At 31.6% G+C, this 17458-nt stretch overlaps 2 protein-coding genes across 7 annotated transcripts; one reads left to right on the top strand and one right to left on the bottom strand.

The window, feature by feature from the left end:
* Window positions 1-4836: 4836 nt before the first annotated feature.
* On the top strand, window positions 4837-12367 carry LOC111802201 (uncharacterized). Of its 2 annotated transcripts, none has more exons than XM_087126891.1 (13): window positions 4837-5082; window positions 5758-5869; window positions 6431-6702; window positions 6788-6862; window positions 6947-7008; window positions 7156-7291; window positions 7955-8051; window positions 8365-8431; window positions 8774-8872; window positions 9824-9913; window positions 10589-10743; window positions 11806-11907; window positions 12012-12367. In XM_087126891.1, exons 3-13 carry the CDS (start codon window positions 6450-6452, stop codon window positions 12160-12162), a joined length of 1287 nt encoding a protein of 428 aa, XP_086983017.1. In that variant the 5' UTR covers window positions 4837-5082; window positions 5758-5869; window positions 6431-6449; the 3' UTR covers window positions 12163-12367. The 2 variants fall into 2 exon arrangements, with proteins under 2 accessions (XP_086983017.1, XP_023542239.1); XM_023686471.2 differs by having other exon boundaries at window positions 4839-5082; window positions 6947-7005.
* On the bottom strand, window positions 11760-17073 carry LOC111802202 (uncharacterized). Of its 5 annotated transcripts, XR_002816231.2 has the most exons (7): window positions 16936-17073; window positions 16301-16479; window positions 14481-14607; window positions 14264-14378; window positions 13373-13509; window positions 13051-13139; window positions 11760-12079 (listed from the first exon to the last, which is right to left on the bottom strand). XR_002816231.2 is itself a non-coding variant. In XM_023686472.2 (5 exons), exons 2-5 carry the CDS (start codon window positions 16456-16458, stop codon window positions 13445-13447), a joined length of 465 nt encoding a protein of 154 aa, XP_023542240.2. In that variant the 5' UTR covers window positions 16459-16479; window positions 16936-17073; the 3' UTR covers window positions 13164-13444. The 5 variants fall into 5 exon arrangements, 4 of the variants coding, with proteins under 4 accessions (XP_023542240.2, XP_086983018.1, XP_023542242.2 ...); XM_023686472.2 differs by lacking the exons at window positions 11760-12079; window positions 13051-13139 and having other exon boundaries at window positions 13164-13509; XM_087126892.1 differs by lacking the exons at window positions 11760-12079; window positions 13051-13139 and having other exon boundaries at window positions 13164-13509; window positions 16301-16494; window positions 16936-17071.
* Window positions 17074-17458: the final 385 nt, after the last annotated feature.

Raw genomic sequence — 17458 nt, 5'->3', positions numbered from 1 at the left:
AATTCAAACTACATTTTATTTTACAACATTTTCCACCGCCCATGGACGCTCGAATTTCAACGCTTAGGAGGTGCGTTCGATTAGTCGTTTGAATTTCGACTGCGTGTCATGATTCTACGCTGCCACGTGGACGTTGTAAAAGGTTTGGACGGTGTCGTTTTTGTGCAGCTTTCGTTTTCGGAGGTCCGACGACGTGGACGGCTTAGAGACAGAAGAAAGTGTTTTGGGATTTTACGGACTTTTATGTTCAGTCAATTTCAGTCTTTCATCTGTCCATTGAAAGTAAAGTAACATACGACAATTGAAAAGCTTTTGAGTTTTTTTTTTTTTTTTTTTTTTTTTTTTTTTAAATAATATTTTTCTTTTTAAGTTTATATGTATTTATATAATAAATACGAGTGTTCATATGACCCGATAACCCGACCTATTCAAACTACCTAACTCACAAACTAAAAAGGATTGGGTTAGATTTTTTTTCCGACACTTGTGTTGAATTTCTGAAGAATAAAAAATTCGACTTGATTTGTAGTTTGAAATTTTTTAGATTGGTCAACCCGATCAACTCGAAAATAGGATTAGAACCCACCTCAACTCGTTCTTAGTTTGAATATTAAATGAATATTAAAATTTAAATTAGGTAAGGATGAAAATTATATATAATACAGAGACACAATGAATATAAAAGGATTAATTAATTAATTTTTTTTATTGTAATTAAATAAACACAAATTTTAATTGTTTTTTTATTTTTTATTTTATTTTAGAAAATGGGTTTGTTTTATTATCAATTTTTTATCACCATATTTCATCTTTTATGAAGAAAATATTTTAATCTTTATTCAAATTTCAATAATAAAAAATAAAAATTTGAAAGCATATTTAAAGAAAAGATAACGCCAAGCTAAAAATAAAGTATATTAATATGCCAAATAATGAAATTATATAAAGTACGTTCAATTATTACATTTATATTTTAAAATTAAAATTATTATTATTTGATCAATAATTCTATATTATCTCTCAAACTTATAATTGACCATTGCTGTTGATTGTACGGAGTTCCCCACTAACAAATTTCATTCATATTACTAATATATATATATATATATATATATATATATTTATTTATTTATTTATTTATTTATTTATTTATTTATTTAGATAAAGAAATCCTCGTATCGTACAAATTGCAATTTAATTAATATTTATTATTATTATTATTTTGCGTTCACTTATTTTAATTAATTTATTTCAACACTATGGTTTTGTTGTCTTTCAATGTAACCAATGGTTTGGAACATTCTTTCGCCAGCTTTTTCCACATATAAAATGCATTATTTATTTATTTATTTATTTATTTTAATTAATCTTTAAGGCTACTGGACCAAAATTCTAGAACATCCTCATTGGTCCGTGTTTAATATCAAACAAAAAAGGACACTTCCGATGTTTTGTCCTTTAGTTATTTTATTAAAGTAAATAAATGGTTTTGGTCTTTATTTATTTATTTATTTATTTATTTATTTATTATTATTAATCCGTGTTTATATTTAGATTCTATCAATTTTAGTCTTCTTTTTATTCCCTTTTTAACAAAAAGCAAAGTTTCTAATAAATAGTTTTAAGATTTATGCTTTTAATTGGTAATTTTTAATATAATAAATATGAATATTAAAATTGAATAAACTTATTTAAGTTACTTTTTATTTATTATTTAGTTTTAATTTTACCGTACAAAATTGTCTAAAAATGATTATTCATTTTAAATTAAATTAATAAAAATACACTAAAACTTTGCATTTTATTGAAAAATATTTTTAAAAAATTTCAAATTTTTTAATAATATCCTTAAAACATTAAAAAAAAAAATTTTAAATATCTTTAAAATTAAAAAAATTCAAGAAATATCCTCTCATTTTTTTAAAATATTTCAAAAATACTTTTGAATTTTCAAAAGTTTAACCCTACCCTCTAAACTTGTTTGAAAAAGTAAAGGAAAAAAAATACTCGTTAATATTATATTTCAAAAATACTCGTGAACTTTAAAAAATAATATTAAAAATTTAGAGATAATTTATGAGATGTAGATTGACGATTTTCGTTCATATATCATTAGTATAATTTTATTATTATTATTATTATTATAAAAGTAAGTATTAATAATACTTTTAAAACTTCATAAATATTTTTTTAAAACACTATCCTTACGTTTTTTTTTTTACATTTTAAAAATGCAGAAAAATATTATTAATAAAACTTTTTAAAATTTATAAAATTTATGAGTATTTTTTAAACATGAAGTAAAGAATAATGGTATTTTGGGTACTTTTTTAGTTTAAAAATATTATTAAATTTTTTAAAATTTAGAGATATTTTTTAAAATAAAATATAAAACTATTTACTTTTTAAACAAAAAAGATTTATTATATAATTTAAAATAAAATGAAGTATTATGTAATTCTTTTTATACGGAGTAAATATTATAACATGATTTTCTATCTTTTTCGTTTTACGTAAATAAATTTATAAAATAAAATACCAATAAATAAACCATAAACAAAAATTAAAAATCAATTGCTAAATGGGTTTGGTGGGATAAGCACAAAAGTATAGTGCGATTACGTTGCATTCCAGTGCTAGCAGCCTCTCCCACTTGAATTATATTCAATACATTTTTTCTTTTTATTTATTTATTTAATTATTATTATTTTGCATATTAACAATTAATCAATTTTCAAAACATTCTAATCAATAGTATCTAAATGCTAAAGATTTTTTTTTAATTTTTATAATTACAACAAATACGAATTATAATAAGATATTGATAGACAATTTTTGTCAAATATATATATATATATATATATATATATATATATATATATATATATATATATATATTTTAAATAAAGATAAAATATTGTAAAATTTTATCGAAAAATATATTTTGAAGTCGAAGGGTATTAATATATATTTTTTTCTATAATTTCGTTTCAAAATGAAGGTAAGGGTATTTTTTAGATATATATATATATATATATATATTTTTTTTTTAAATTTAAGAGTATTATTCAAAATTTTAAAAATTTACGAATATATATATATATATATATTTAATAATTTAGCCAAATATTTTTACTTTCACTTCAATTAAAATTTTATTTTACTTAATATTTTTTAAGTTCAACACTAAATTGAATTAAATGAACCAATTGACGATCAAATTTCAAAGAGTAAGATATAAAACTGTAATTAAAGATGTTAATTAAAGTCATTAATTATTCATTTAATTTAATTAAAATTGATTACACAATTAGATTAAAAGGAAATTTTAAATAATTAAATTTGATATCGTTGGACCCTTTATGAATCCAAAAAGTCATTGCTACACCCACGTCGGCTCTTGTTTTACAAACGTGTGCGTGTAACGAGAAAAAAATCAAATAAAATAATAATAATATTATAATATTATAATATAATAAAATACATAAAATAAATAAAAATAACATCAAAGGAGGGAATAACAAAGAGCATGTGAATATAATTTTATATTTTAATATTGGAGTCAAGATTTATGAATAAAATATAATGATCAATCATTGTTTGTAAGATTAAATGCAAAATTATATTAAAATGATAATTTTTTTTTTTTCTAATAAATGTCATAAACTCCAATTTTTTTTAAAAATAATTATAAATTTTTATTTTCACATCACTAATCAAATACACCCTCGATCATATGTGAGATTTGAATTGATGAATTAGAGACGTTCATTAAACTTGTAGGGCTGGTGCCTTGTAGGGAAATGTCCCGTACGAGACGAGAAACTTCCGTTTAGATGAAGAATGAGGAGGGAGTGAGGACATATTTTTTATAATTAGATAAATGAGACCGAGGTTGGGGATATCGATTATATTCTTCGTTCTCGTTCATTAAACTCGTATGGGTTAGTGTTTTGTAGGGATCTGCTTCGTACGAGACGAGAAATTTTCGTTTCGATAAAGAAACGAGGAAGGAGTGGGGAGAGATTTCTTCCAGTTAGATAAATGTGACTGAGGCTGGGGACATGGATTATATTTCCCGTTCCTGTTCATTAAACCTGTAGGCTCGGTGTCTTGTAGGGATCTGCTTCGTACGAGACGAGAAATCTCCGTTGAGATAAAGAAACGAGGAAGGAGTTGGGAGAGATCTCTTCCGGTTAGATAAATGTGACTGAGGCTGGGGACATGGATTATATTTCCCATTCCCGTTCATTAAACCTGTAGGCCCAGTGTCTTGTAGGGATCTGCTTCGTACGAGACGAGAAATCTCCGTTGAGATAATGAAACGAGGAAGGAGTGGGGAGTGATTTCTTCCGGTTAGATAAATGTGACTAAGACTAGGGACATGAATTATATTCCCCGTTCTCGCTTGTTAAACCCGTAGGCCAGTGTCTTGTAGAGATCCGCCCTGTACAAGAACGAGAAATTTGTGGATGAAGAAAGAGGAGGGAGCGAGGAGCGGTTTCTTCTAGTTAGGTAAATGAGACCGAGGCTAGGGACATGGATTATATTCCTCATTCTCGTCTCCGTCCCGACCTAATTCTCTGCCTGATAGACATCTCTACGAGAAATAATTAATTGAAGCATAATTAAAATATTTAATAAATTAAAGTGATTAACCTAATATGGATTAAATAGTTAATATTTATTATAAACTCAGCTATGAGTAGAAAGGATTGAAGAGGAACAATAACGGTGGAGGTGGAGGCGAGAGAGAGTTGGGCGCCATATAAATAGACGCTATAATTATTTAAGGGAAGCTGGCTTGTCTTGTAGTTGAACAACTATTTAAGGCGTAGTTTTAAAATGCTTCAAATTCAGTCTTCAAGGGACCCGAAATACAGCGAAGTACAAAGAAGCAAAAGCAATCTTTCTCTCTCCATTTCTTTCTTCGATTGCCTTTGTGAACAGTAATTGCTTGAGGTTGAAACTTTTGGAGGTTTGTTCTGCTGAAGAATGCTTGGATTCTTAGGGTTTCACTTTCTCTGTTTTGAAGATTGACTTCATTTGAATTGAGAATTGCCGGAGCTTCGGTGTTTAATGGTGAGATTTATCTGTTTGCATATTTTCATTTCCTTGCGCGTGATTTTCGTTTGTGATGTTTTTGGAAGCTGCTTCGAGAACTGTGAGAAACAGAGGCGAGTTCTTCGATTTTGGATACTGGATGTTTTCTTGGAATTCAAAGCTTCATCTCTTCTCATTTTAATGTATTCTGCATAGATTTTTGGCGGAACTTTTGCTTCATTCTTTTTGAAAATTTTGTCTGCGGTTCCTTTCTAATTCGAGTTCGAGTTCGAGTTCGTGCTTTGCATTTCCATGTTTGGATGAATTTGTTCATATCTGAACCTCCCGATACTTGATTTTCGGCAGTTTTCTGGTTTTTCTTCTTTCACGCTCTCTGTTCTATTTCCGTCTCTCCTACTTTCTCGTCTTTTTCTTCTTTTCACTCTTAATTCTATATTACGGTATGGTTCCTCATCAATACAATAAACGTCTCGATAGCGAATGGACGAAGATTATACGTGTTTGCTTAATTTTGATTTCTTCAGCTGTTGCTTGAGCTTGCCTGAGTTTCCTTTGATCGCAGTTTTTTAGAAGATTTTGCTCCTACTCTTTGAAGTTTCTTTGATTTTGTTACTTTCTCTGTAGGTTTCCAAATTTTGTGAAACTAATATTCTGTGATTTTCACATTTTCGTTTATAAACTATGTATTTGCAGAATCGGTGCAAGAGGAGGAATCCGCCTTTCTGACCAAATCAATTGTGCCATTGCCGGATCCGCGTCTTGTTTATATATTCTTCTCGTTGTTAAAGAAACATACGACAAAAATGTAGGTATCAGAAAAAGCTGCAAAAGGCAACTGTTGCGTCTCATGCTTTTCATGTGACTCTTGTATTCGTTTTGATTTAAGCTCTTAAATATTTCTTCATTTTAAATCCTTTGAACCGATTTTGTTAAGAATCTGCCAGAAGTTTGACTAATTGAGCACGGATTTATATTTTAAGGAGTTCTTGCAATAAATAATTTGATTTTCAGTCAAAAAGTAAAGACCAATGAGGACGAAGAACTATTGTTAGTATTAGAAAGGAAAGGACTCGCACTAAAATTTGTGGACAGTTTTAAGAGTGGCTTGTATTACTCGTGAATAACCTACTACTTGTGCTTTGTTAGTTGGCATTTATTAATTTAATTTCTGGCTTTCTTGCTGCCAACTGGCAACCACTCTTGTGAAATTTAGTTCTTTGCTTCACCGATTTCTCATCACCAGCTCATTTGTCGTCGTTTGATCTATACCTGGACTAATTTGATGAATTGGTTACTTATTCCATATGAATGTATAAAATGCGTAAAAGTTCAGACTAATGAATACTCTTTGATATTGTGTGGGCAGAAATTTCATATCTGGAGATATGGGATGCCTAGTATCAAAGCCGGCAGATTCTGGTGGAAACAGGCGGAGGCCGGGAAACATTGGGGAACTTTCTGTCTATGTTCCTGGTCTGCGCATTCCTAAACCAGTAGATTTCTCTCTAACACTTGGTGATCATCTATCCAAAAATCTGGTTGAACGTTTATCAGCTCTGAGAACTCGTATAGTTGTAATGGCTGGCCAGGAAGGTCCAACAATTACTAGAACGCGGAGAAAAACTGCTACTCAACATGGTTAGTAATAAAAATAATTTATCCTCTTTAAAACTGTGTGTTTCTTTTTGCCTTTTGATTCACCAGATGGTACTGTTATCTTTAGGTGGTTCAACATTAGCTGATCTTCAGCAGGCTCTGGAAGATTATTTGCCCGTTCTTTTGGGATTAGTTAAAGATGGTAAGCCAAATTTTAGTTGATTATGACTGATGTATATGTCTCATACGAAAATGCCTAAGAATAGTGTTTGTGTGCTCCATATAGGAAACCAGCTTCAACACAAAGTACAATTTGCATGGATTAATCAGGAGGATGATTTGGAGGTTGTCGTAACAGAGGAACTACTTGATAAATTTTGTTGCCTTCTCGTTAAAATAATTTCGTCTTTGAAATTTATATAGTTTCCTAAGGATTTCTGAAAAACAAGCCTAGAGGAGATTCTACTATTCTAATAATACTTAATGTTTTTGCAGGAAACTGCCATGTCCAACGCTTGGTATGAGGTGCTATCAGTTTTGCACTTAATGGCAATGCTATCTTTGTCGCAGGCCAACCTATTACTTCTTCCTAGAACATCTCCTGATGGTTATCAGCCAAAAGTATCAGAAGGTAATTTTCTGCAGAATGTTGTGAGATTGTATGATATGCTTAGGCCTATAGTTTCCTTTTTTCTTAAAAAAAATTCTATGATCTTTAATGCATAATGCATATATATATCAAATGGCCTGTACATTCAAGAGTTGATAACTAATGCATAATGCATATTTTTTAATTTACCAAGATTTTGTTTTGATTAACCTATATCATGCTATGTTGCAGACAAGAAGTACTTTTATAACTAATGCATGATCATATGGCATATTAGTTGCATTCATTTCCTATAAATCTCTCACATACATGCAAGGATTTCTTACTAGAAAGTTAATTCAGATGACCATGGAATAATAATGTTGTGTGATTTTATTTTCTTAAATGAAAGAATTTTTCGTTTTCAGTAAAAGATGTAATTCGAGCTGAAAAGATGTAGAAAGGAACCTTATAGTTCACTATCTCTCATGCCTGCCAATGAGTGGTCTAAGTCTGCATTTAGTTGTATGTGAATTGATGTATGGTCACTACTGTCAAAATGTGAGAATATTTCTGTGTATTAGGACATGGAATTTCTATTTAATGCAGACTGCTATTTCCAAGATAACAGGCTTTCTTCCTACTTCATTTAACCTTACACTTTTAATTCCTTATTACTAAAAGGCAGTTTTTGTTCGCCCGCAGAGAGTAGGCGAGCTTCAATCGACATATTTGTAAAGGCTGCAGGATATTTGGATTGTGCGGTTAGACATGTGCTTCCTCAGTTGCCTGCTGAATTCAGGTCTGTAGATTAATAGTTTTTGATAATCTTAACATTGTTACCGTCCCTATTTATCTTTGATTTGATACACAAACATATCTTATTAATAAGCATATCGCGCAAGATTTAGTTGGTTAAGTATCCTCTAAACCGAAAAAGAAGCAGCTATTTCCTAACTGAGAGCCACCTTCACTAGCAAAATAACTCCATCTTCAACTCTATTCTCAAAAGAACCTCTTGTTTCTTTCCAACTGAGAACCGATTGACCTTCAGTTTTCTTAGATGTTTGCATCTCCAGTTTTATTCTTGCAATTGATCAGGTCTGCTACTGTAGGAGAAATCTACCGGTGGACCTTGCTGAAGGAGTTCTTCGAGGACTTTGCCTGCATGCACTTGGACAGGTACTATGTTTAGAATGTCGTAACAATGGGCTGCCACATGATTAGATGAATGTCGTAACAATGGGCTGCCACATGATTAGATGCACTTTTCCTTTTTTTTTTTTTTGGGGGGGAACTCTGAAATGTTGAACCTTTTATCAAAATATATCCATTGTTCACTAAGAGAACTAGCTCGATCAACTTTGTTTCAATCTTTACCAAACAATTTAGTGTTCAAGAACCAAGCTGGATCGTGCTCAGTTTTTTCATCTATGTATAATATTAACTTATAAGTTATGCACTTTCCATTACTTCAACCTTTTCATCTGCTCATTACATTCCATTCCATGAACTCGGCCATAGGGAGTTGATATTCAGCTAGGAATGGCTATTGATAGCACCAAAGCAACTCTTGCTGTGAAGCGAAGGCTTGCATGTGAGATGGTAAAATATTGGCAGCAAGTAAGTTTGTTCTTTAATTTATTACACTATTTGGTTATAGATTACTATACAAATAACTATGGAACGTTGATTTGTATTGACCGAGTTAAATGTCATTGATCTGTGTTTCATCTTTTTAACTATAACGATCAAATGATGATTACTGTAGCTGCATATATTCTGGTACAAATTCCAGCATTGGTAATTTTCAGATTCAACAATGACACATTAAACATTAAATCCTATCACATTCATAGAGTTCATTTTAGTTTGTACATTGCGTCTTACTATGTACATGTAACATAGAGATTTGAATTGAAACATTGAAACAAACAATGATAGAAAATTGAAATGATAGGATTTGTATTCAATAGTTTTGGGATACTTCGTGTCCACATAGAATTTCGTTTCCAAGCATCTTAATTCCATGTAAACATTGAAACAAACAACCCCATAGGAACTTCACACATGCCGCATCCAAGTATGTTTCATATCGGTCGCCTACCATGGAAGTAGCCTGTGTCTATCATTGTTAGGGTCTGTTATTTTCTTCCTTATAACTAAATGACTAGCTCCTTCATGCTACTGTAACACCAACATGAATACGAAGCGTTCTATCGGTCAGAAATGAAGAAAATACACAGGACCAGGCTCGATTTTTCTCCTGCATAAAATAGAAGCAGATTCTAGAATGCTGAAACATTTTGACCTATCAGATCATTTGCAAATGCATTCATTGGATCAGATCCAATAAGCTGCCCCAGTTCCAAGTAGTTAAATTTTACTAGAATTAATTTCCCAATTCATGTGGAAGCCATCTGGATGTTAATTACTCAACTAGGTTTGTTCATGTATTGACCAATTTTATTTTCCTAAAATACTGATTCAGAATCGGTTGTGATGTGTTTGAAACTTTGTTCTCTATCTATTTGTTCAAATAGCAGCAGCTCATATACTCTGATTGTTTTACAGGCCCAAGATAACATCATGAACCAACCCTTGTCAAATGGTTGGGGAGAGAAGCACCGCCTCTTTGTTAAATGGAAATACATCGAAGCAAAGGTATGCTTTGATATTTATATCCCAACTACACTTCGTTTTTTCTTTTTTAATATTAAAACATAAACAACATTGATTAATTAAAAATATAAAGAATACTTGTAGCTAAATATGACATTCCAAAAGATATTGAGATATAAAAGTCCACTTATAACAAAGTATACCTGGGAGTATCAATTAAATATTTCTGTTGAATCTTTTGCCCATTTCTTGCTCTCTGCTGATTAAGAAACCTGGGACCGCATTTTACTTGAAAATTTGATCTTTGTTCATTCAAGCCCACCGCTAACAGATATTGTTCTTTCTTTAGTTTTCCTTTTTGAGCTTTCCGTCAATGTTTTTAAATCACGTTTGCTAGGGAGAGGGGAACGAAGTATTCTTTATAAGGGTTTTCAATCGATGTGGGATCTCACAATCCACCCCCTTCGGGGCGAGCATCCTTGCTGGCATTTGTTCTCCTCTCTAATCGATGTGGGATCTCACAAGATATTTGCATCTTTGGTGCTTATCTCGATTTCCAAGTCTACAACTTTGTTATGTCATCTATAACTATAATTGATACCGTTAATTTAGGACAGGACAGTCGGCTAAGTTAGTACCGTCAGTTTTCATAACCTAGCAAACAGCTATCCAGAACTAAGTTACTAGTTATCTTTGGTTTTCTTCAATCATAAACAGGCTGTAGCATATTATTATCATGGATTGATACTTGACGAGGGAAACACAGAGAAAGCCCATGGGATGGCGGTAGCCGCATTGCAAGCAGCCGATGAATTCTTTAAAGAAAGTAAAAAGGCATGTGACGCATTTAACTCCGCTTCTCCATTATCAAGGTACTTTGGTTCTGTTTTTTCGCTGTTCTCTGTTAGCACTTTCGTGACTTGATTCTAACTTTTCTATCATTTTTAAAGTTCATATTGTTTTGAAAGTCATTTATAAGGTTTGCGTTGATATATTTACACTCGTTTTATTTTGATTTTCATACCATCAAATCTTTTGTTTAAATTTGGCTTAAAAACTTTATCTTTCCGTTGAATTTTTTTATTTATGCTGTACAGAAATTTTAATCCTACTTAAAATTTTAAACCAGATTTGATATCATGGCAAATACACTTTGGATCTTTGAAATTTGAGATTAATTTTTATTTGGTCTCTAAATATTTAAAATAAATTTGAGATTAGTTTCTATTTGGTCTCTAAATATTTAAAACTATTGCCTTTGGTTCTCGAGAGTTGAATTTAGTTTCATTTGATCCTAAGTATTAAATTTAGGAGTTAGTTTTGATTTGGCCCTTGAGATTTCTATCTAAAGTGACATGTTTGGTTTTTGTTTTCAAAGTTTCAAATTGATTTCTAATTAGTCAAATTGATTTTTAATTATCCTTGAAGATTGAAATTACTTTCTAATTAAATCCCAAGTATAAAAAATAAAATATATGTAGGTCAGTTAATGCCAACTTTACCATGGACCTTATGGACCTTTTAGAAACCAATTATGGACCTTTTAGAAACCACTTTTGAATTTGAGGGAATAATTAGAAATTAAATTCAAATTTTGGGTACCAACATAAATAGAAACCAAATTTAGACCTTTTAGAAACCAATTACGGACATTTTAGAAACCAATTTTGAAATTGAGGGAGTAAATAGAAATTAAATTCAAATTTTGACCCAACATGTCACTTTTAAAACCTCAAGAATCATATAGAAACCAAATTTAAATCTAATGGACCAAAAATGTTAGTTTTAAGAAGACAATGTTTTACCCAACCAATTTTTATCCAATGCAATGCATAATTTTGTAGCACTCAAAAATCATTTACTTATTTTGCACATGAGAGAGCCTAAATGTAATAATGAAAATTGTTGTTATAACGATTGCATTTCCCATGCAGAAATCCGCCACTTTTTGGAACCATGAAGTATCTATCAGAAAAGATTCCAAAGGATGCTTCAAGTAAAGTGCGGATAAACCGCGACTTGTACTCTTTCCAAAAGTAAGTTTCTGATGAACAGAAAAGCTTCATTTTACCTCTTTTTTAATTAAAAGAAACCAAGCCGATCATTTCGCACTGTAAATTAACCAATTAACCAATTACAGAATCGTTGAAACTGCACCGACGTTGCCCGATTTTGCCCTTGCCCTGAAGCCAGATGAATTCCAGCTTCCTGCAGTGGATCCCTCATTCCATGAGGAGAATATAAACAGAGGACAAATTGCCTCTAAACAATTAAAGGGAGATCAAAGATAAGATATTGTGCACATAATTACTACGTTTATACAGGACTGAACCGACGTGATGCTCAAAACGGTGTGTAATTCCAAGGGAAGGCTCGTCATTCTTCAATTGTGTGTATCCATAAGTCCTGTCTTTTACTTCCCCTTTTCCATCTTTTACTTAATAAATTCATGTTTTGTGTCTAATAAATTTTTAATATATTTAAAAAATTTAAACATTTTCTGGTCTATTACATATAAGAGCCTAAATTTTGAATAAGATCAAGAAAAGCTAAAAAAAACTTGATACAAAACCCAAATAGGACCTAAAATTGAAAGTTTTAAATGGCCAAGCAAACACCTTTTAAAATTAGAAACTCAAATCTCAAAATTCAACAAGTAATATGATCAAATAGATAAACATAAAAGTTTAGGACTAAACTAATAATTTAATCTTTGTTTTCTCTATAAAAAAAAACCATAAAACATATTTGATAATGTTTTCTTTAGAAGCAATATATATATATATATATATATATAAAGAAATTTTTAGTTGGAGAGGGAGAAAAAGTAAGAAATTTTATTAACAAAGAATAGTCAGAAAGTTTATAAAGAAGGAACACAAATTAACTAGTAAGAGTAGAAAAGTTTGATAAAAGTTCTAAATAGAAGGGAAGAAAATTCTCTGAAGAAAATTTTTGAAGTGAGAAAAACAGAAAAGTGAGAAAAAAAGAAAAAAAAAAAAAGGAGGAAAACAGAGAATGTGTCCAGAAGAAAGTAAACCTAATTTTTTAACTCATCCTTTGGAAAGAAGGAAAAAATAAAATAAAACGTGCGTCCGATTTCAAAAACATGTTTCAAAATTAAAAATAAAACTGAAAATAGACAAACTTCATCAAACAGTCAATTATCATATAAGCACCTTGTATTACAATCTGAAGTCATCTGGAAATTGGTTGCTGCCCCAACACAACGTATGCAACGAACCGTGAAACGTTTGCAAACGTCTGACTGAAATCATATGCGAAGTTAATGTGCAAAAAACAGCATATAATGTTGATAAATAATAAGTGAAACACAAAGTTATAACTTATAGGGCAGTGTAGATAAGTTACAGATCAGTATCCAGTATGAGATACACCAAGGGGCGTAAATTAGTCAAATGGACACCACATAAGCAAACAATAGATAAACTAAAGATTTGCAGCCAAGAATGATAAAAAAAAGGTCACAGAAAAACTGACCCTATGAGCCAAGTAACGCCCAGTTTTCTTCAATGATATACTTTTCATAGCATATCGGACTTGTGTGGCATACTATCCCTCTGTATCATTTTGGTCATCATCTCCTTCAGCTGACTGCTTCTGCTTTTCCTGTTCCTCTACCAAAAATTAAACAAGAAGAAAGTTCATAAAGCCAAGCAAGCACGGAGCTCAAACATTCTGTAACTTCAGAGTTCCACATAACTTTCTACCATTTTTATGATTCATTATGATAATTAGTCTTGTAATAAGGGTATCCTGCATCGATTTGAATATAATCAAGTGTATAAGACATGTCCATTAAAGATTTAGTTTCAAATCCTTTACCTTATATTTGTGATATAATGTTCTTTTGAAAATAATTAAATAGATACGCTACCGGCCAACTAAAAGATGTCACAATCTTTGCTATAGCTTTCAATATCTTCATGAGTTAATCAGTATATATAATGTTCAAGATTAGAGGGTTATGGTTTAAACTGACCCCATTCTACTCCAAGCACCACCACTTCCCTCGATACCTAGAAACCCCCCAAACCCCCCAACTTCAGGCCAAAACTGAGATTGAAGACTCTTAAATCATAAAACCCACAACTGATGACCAAATACAAAAAAGAAAATTACAAGAAGCGTCTGCAGATCAAATACTCTAAATTAACCTTACTGAATTAAAATAACTCCAACAATATATTTTATTTCATGCCAGAATTCTTTAATCTATATGCTAATTGACTGTAGATATCAGACAAACAAACAAATAAATTTCAATTTGTTAAGTCCAGTTACACTACCAAATGAAGCAAGTAAAAGAACGAGAATAGAAAAGTGACTTATCAAGTTCGCATAGACCTCAAATCCAATATATCTACTCACCCATAAGCTTATATAATGCTTTCTGAGTACGTCTTTCAAGCTTATCAAGCTTCTTCTGCACATCCCTTCTGAGGTCCCAGTTTGGTTTTTTTGGAGCAATATTCACAAATGGGTCCTGTAATTTAGCCGATGGAATTTAGTTAACAGATTAATATCCGAAAATAGTCCAGTTTTAAACACACACACACACACATATAAGTCAAACTGACAAAATTACCTCTTTTAATTGTGGAGGTTCAGTAGCAACAGGGTCCTCAAACTTAGGCAATACAGGCGGGGCAAGCTTACCCTCCTGGAGCTCCTTATCATGAGGAACATAGTTCCGGAATTTCATACCAAGATTACTGAGAAAGGATAATGTAATAGTGAATCAAGAAAAAAAAAAAAAAAACATCAACTTTTTAAATGAGTTGGCAATGACATCAAACTAAACAGATATTCAATGTACAAAAGAATGTCATTTATATAGTAACACATTTTCCCCTTGCAAGGGACAAATCATATTGAAACATTTCGAAGGTAACCACCAAATATATCCTAAAAGATAAAATAAGTTTAGTTATGCTGTATGTCGACATCATTCACATCACATTGTCATCATCCTAAACTCTACAAGCACAAATGTTATGAAGAACTGGACACAAAACAAAACAAAAAAAAAAAAAAAAAAAGAAAAAAAGAAAAAAGAAAGCAAAGCAAAGAAAAAAACGAAAGAAATAATTAAAAAGAAAGACTAGAAATCTCATTGATGGGCGGATACTTTTATGAACATGCTTCACATGCATCATGTTAACATGAACTTTGCAGCTTAGTTTCTAAAAGGACCTATTGTGGCGGTTTATGACTAGTCTGCAAACATAAAAACAAAACTTACTAAAGAAAGGAAGAAATCTTTGTCTTCACTGCCATAATAATGCAAATACTACTACTAAGGCTGTCAATTGTAATAAGTCCCAAATCAAGTTCTAGAGAGCTTGGCACACTGATCACACAGCATGCAAGTTGTCTGTGTAACATGTCCCAGGCCAGATTATAGAGGAACTTGGCTCACTATGCCAGCATGTAAATTCAGCATGGACTCCCACCATAAAATAAACGAAAAAAAAAAGAAAAGAGATAGTCAAACTATGGACACAGATAAAAGGGGCGGCTAAAGAAAGAGGAAGAGAAAGGGAGTGATAGAGGTTAAAATAGGAGGTAATTTCTTTCTCCGTAATACATTTGTTTGTTGTTAAGGAGTCAGAAGAAAAGAAAGATCAGGCAACCTCAGTCTCTTCCCGGAATTCATACCAGTCAGTATTGATTGAACTCGTCCCGGATACTCTTTTCTTTATTTCAATCAATGGTTCAGTCCTTGAGTTCCTTCGTTTCGTCTAGGCTGAAGTTGAAGTTAGAGCTAAGTTATAAGGAAATTCAGCTACTAAGGGAAATTACCTCAGGCTGATCTTCCCCGCCCGTAAAGAAATAGAAAAGGTTAGGCAATAAGCATAAAGATAAATGAGGGTGGTTAAAAGCAGAGGAAGAAGGACATCGCCATTCCTATGAGGAGACAGACATTCAGAGTGGGTAAGTATGATGAGATCTACTATTTTCTCCTCTTCATCTCCTCCACAGTGTTATTTTCTATGGAATATTTGTTTTGTGGAGTCTCAGTCTCAAGGAGCTATGAGTAATAGAACTTTTTCTATAGACTGATGCAGCCTAAATGGATTATTGTGCATGAACTTTCTCAATTCCATTCACGTTTCTGTATTCTGGAAGATTTTTTATCTATAGATCGTAAAGGAGTAGAAATATAGTTTAGGAACCTACATTTGAAAAGGATATCATAGGTTGGATCTTTAAAAGCACAACTAAAGGAGGATACAGAGAATATTACAGTCAGAGAAATCAAATTGAAGCTACCTGTACGATACTAACGTGCTTACAAGTAAAGTGATCCACGAATAGAAGAAAAACATTTCAAATTTCAGCAATATAATCATTACTAGTATTCGACTTACTCGAGAAATTGAAACAAAAACGATATACACTCACGTTTCTTCGGTATCTGCGGCAGCGCCATTCTCTTTATCCTCTCCTCCAGAAGTTTTCTCATCTGGAGCGTTTAACAATTCCTGAGCAGCTCTTAGAGATCTCAATCTCTCTTGACGTGCTGCAGCAACTTGTTCGACGGAGTCTTCTTCAGTAGCCATTGCCTATTGTACGTAAAATATCTGATAAGAAAAGAACTAAAAATCACTCTAGATTGTTCTCGATAAAGAAAGTATGACTAAGAAATCGCAAAATGAAAATTGAAGAAAGACTAAGGTATTACAAGTCATTTGCAAAGTCATATTTCATCTATTTAACCTTCGAGATAGCCATAGCTTACGAAAAATCGTCACAAGGAAGCGAAAGAAAGAGTAGACAGCGGCAGGAGCACCACAAAGAAGGCGGAAAAGCAAGAGAAACAATTATACTCGCAAGATACTTACAGAAAAACTCGAGAGGAATAAGAGCTACAAGTCATTTGCAAAGTCAACACTCAATATTTCATCTAATTAACCTTCGAGATAGCCATAGATGACGAAAATTCATCACAAGGAAGCGAAGGAAGAGTAGACAGCGGCAGGAGCAACACAAAGAAGGCGGAAAAGCGAGAGAAACAATTATACTCGCAAGATACTTACAGAAAAACTCGAGAGGAATAACAGCTTTCTTCACAAAATTGCACTCGCAAGAGCTGCTTCAGAAGCTTCAAGCAATGGCAGACGAGAGAAAACGGAGAGTTTCTGGCGCAAAAGCCCTCTGATACTGATCAGGCTTACTTGACATCAGCTATATATACCCGCCCCGGATCCATGAGGCCCACATTACAATCGGATCCGCTTATGAAATTATATTAAGCTAAATTGTATATAATTAATGATCAATTTTGCCTTTTTATTATTATTATTTATTATTTATTATTTTTACCATTATTCTTTTAAAAGCTTTAATAACTTTTTTTTTTCCAAACTCGTTTAATTTTTTCGTTCTATGTTCGAAAGATTTCTATTTTAATAGTAATTTTGAAAAGATATTTTTAAACAATTGATATACTTTTAAATAATTTAACCATTAAAGTACATATTTTAATTATCGGAGGAAATAATTGGCACTCAAACAAATAATTTATTTTCTTTGTATCCAATATAATTATTTTTATATATT

This window comes from Cucurbita pepo, chromosome 9 (assembly GCF_057944985.1).
Source record: "Cucurbita pepo subsp. pepo isolate OVF chromosome 9, ASM5794498v1, whole genome shotgun sequence".
Lineage (NCBI taxonomy): Eukaryota > Viridiplantae > Streptophyta > Magnoliopsida > Cucurbitales > Cucurbitaceae > Cucurbita > Cucurbita pepo.
The sequence above is the reverse complement of the archived record's forward strand: the minus strand, read 5'-3'. Positions and strand labels throughout refer to the sequence as shown.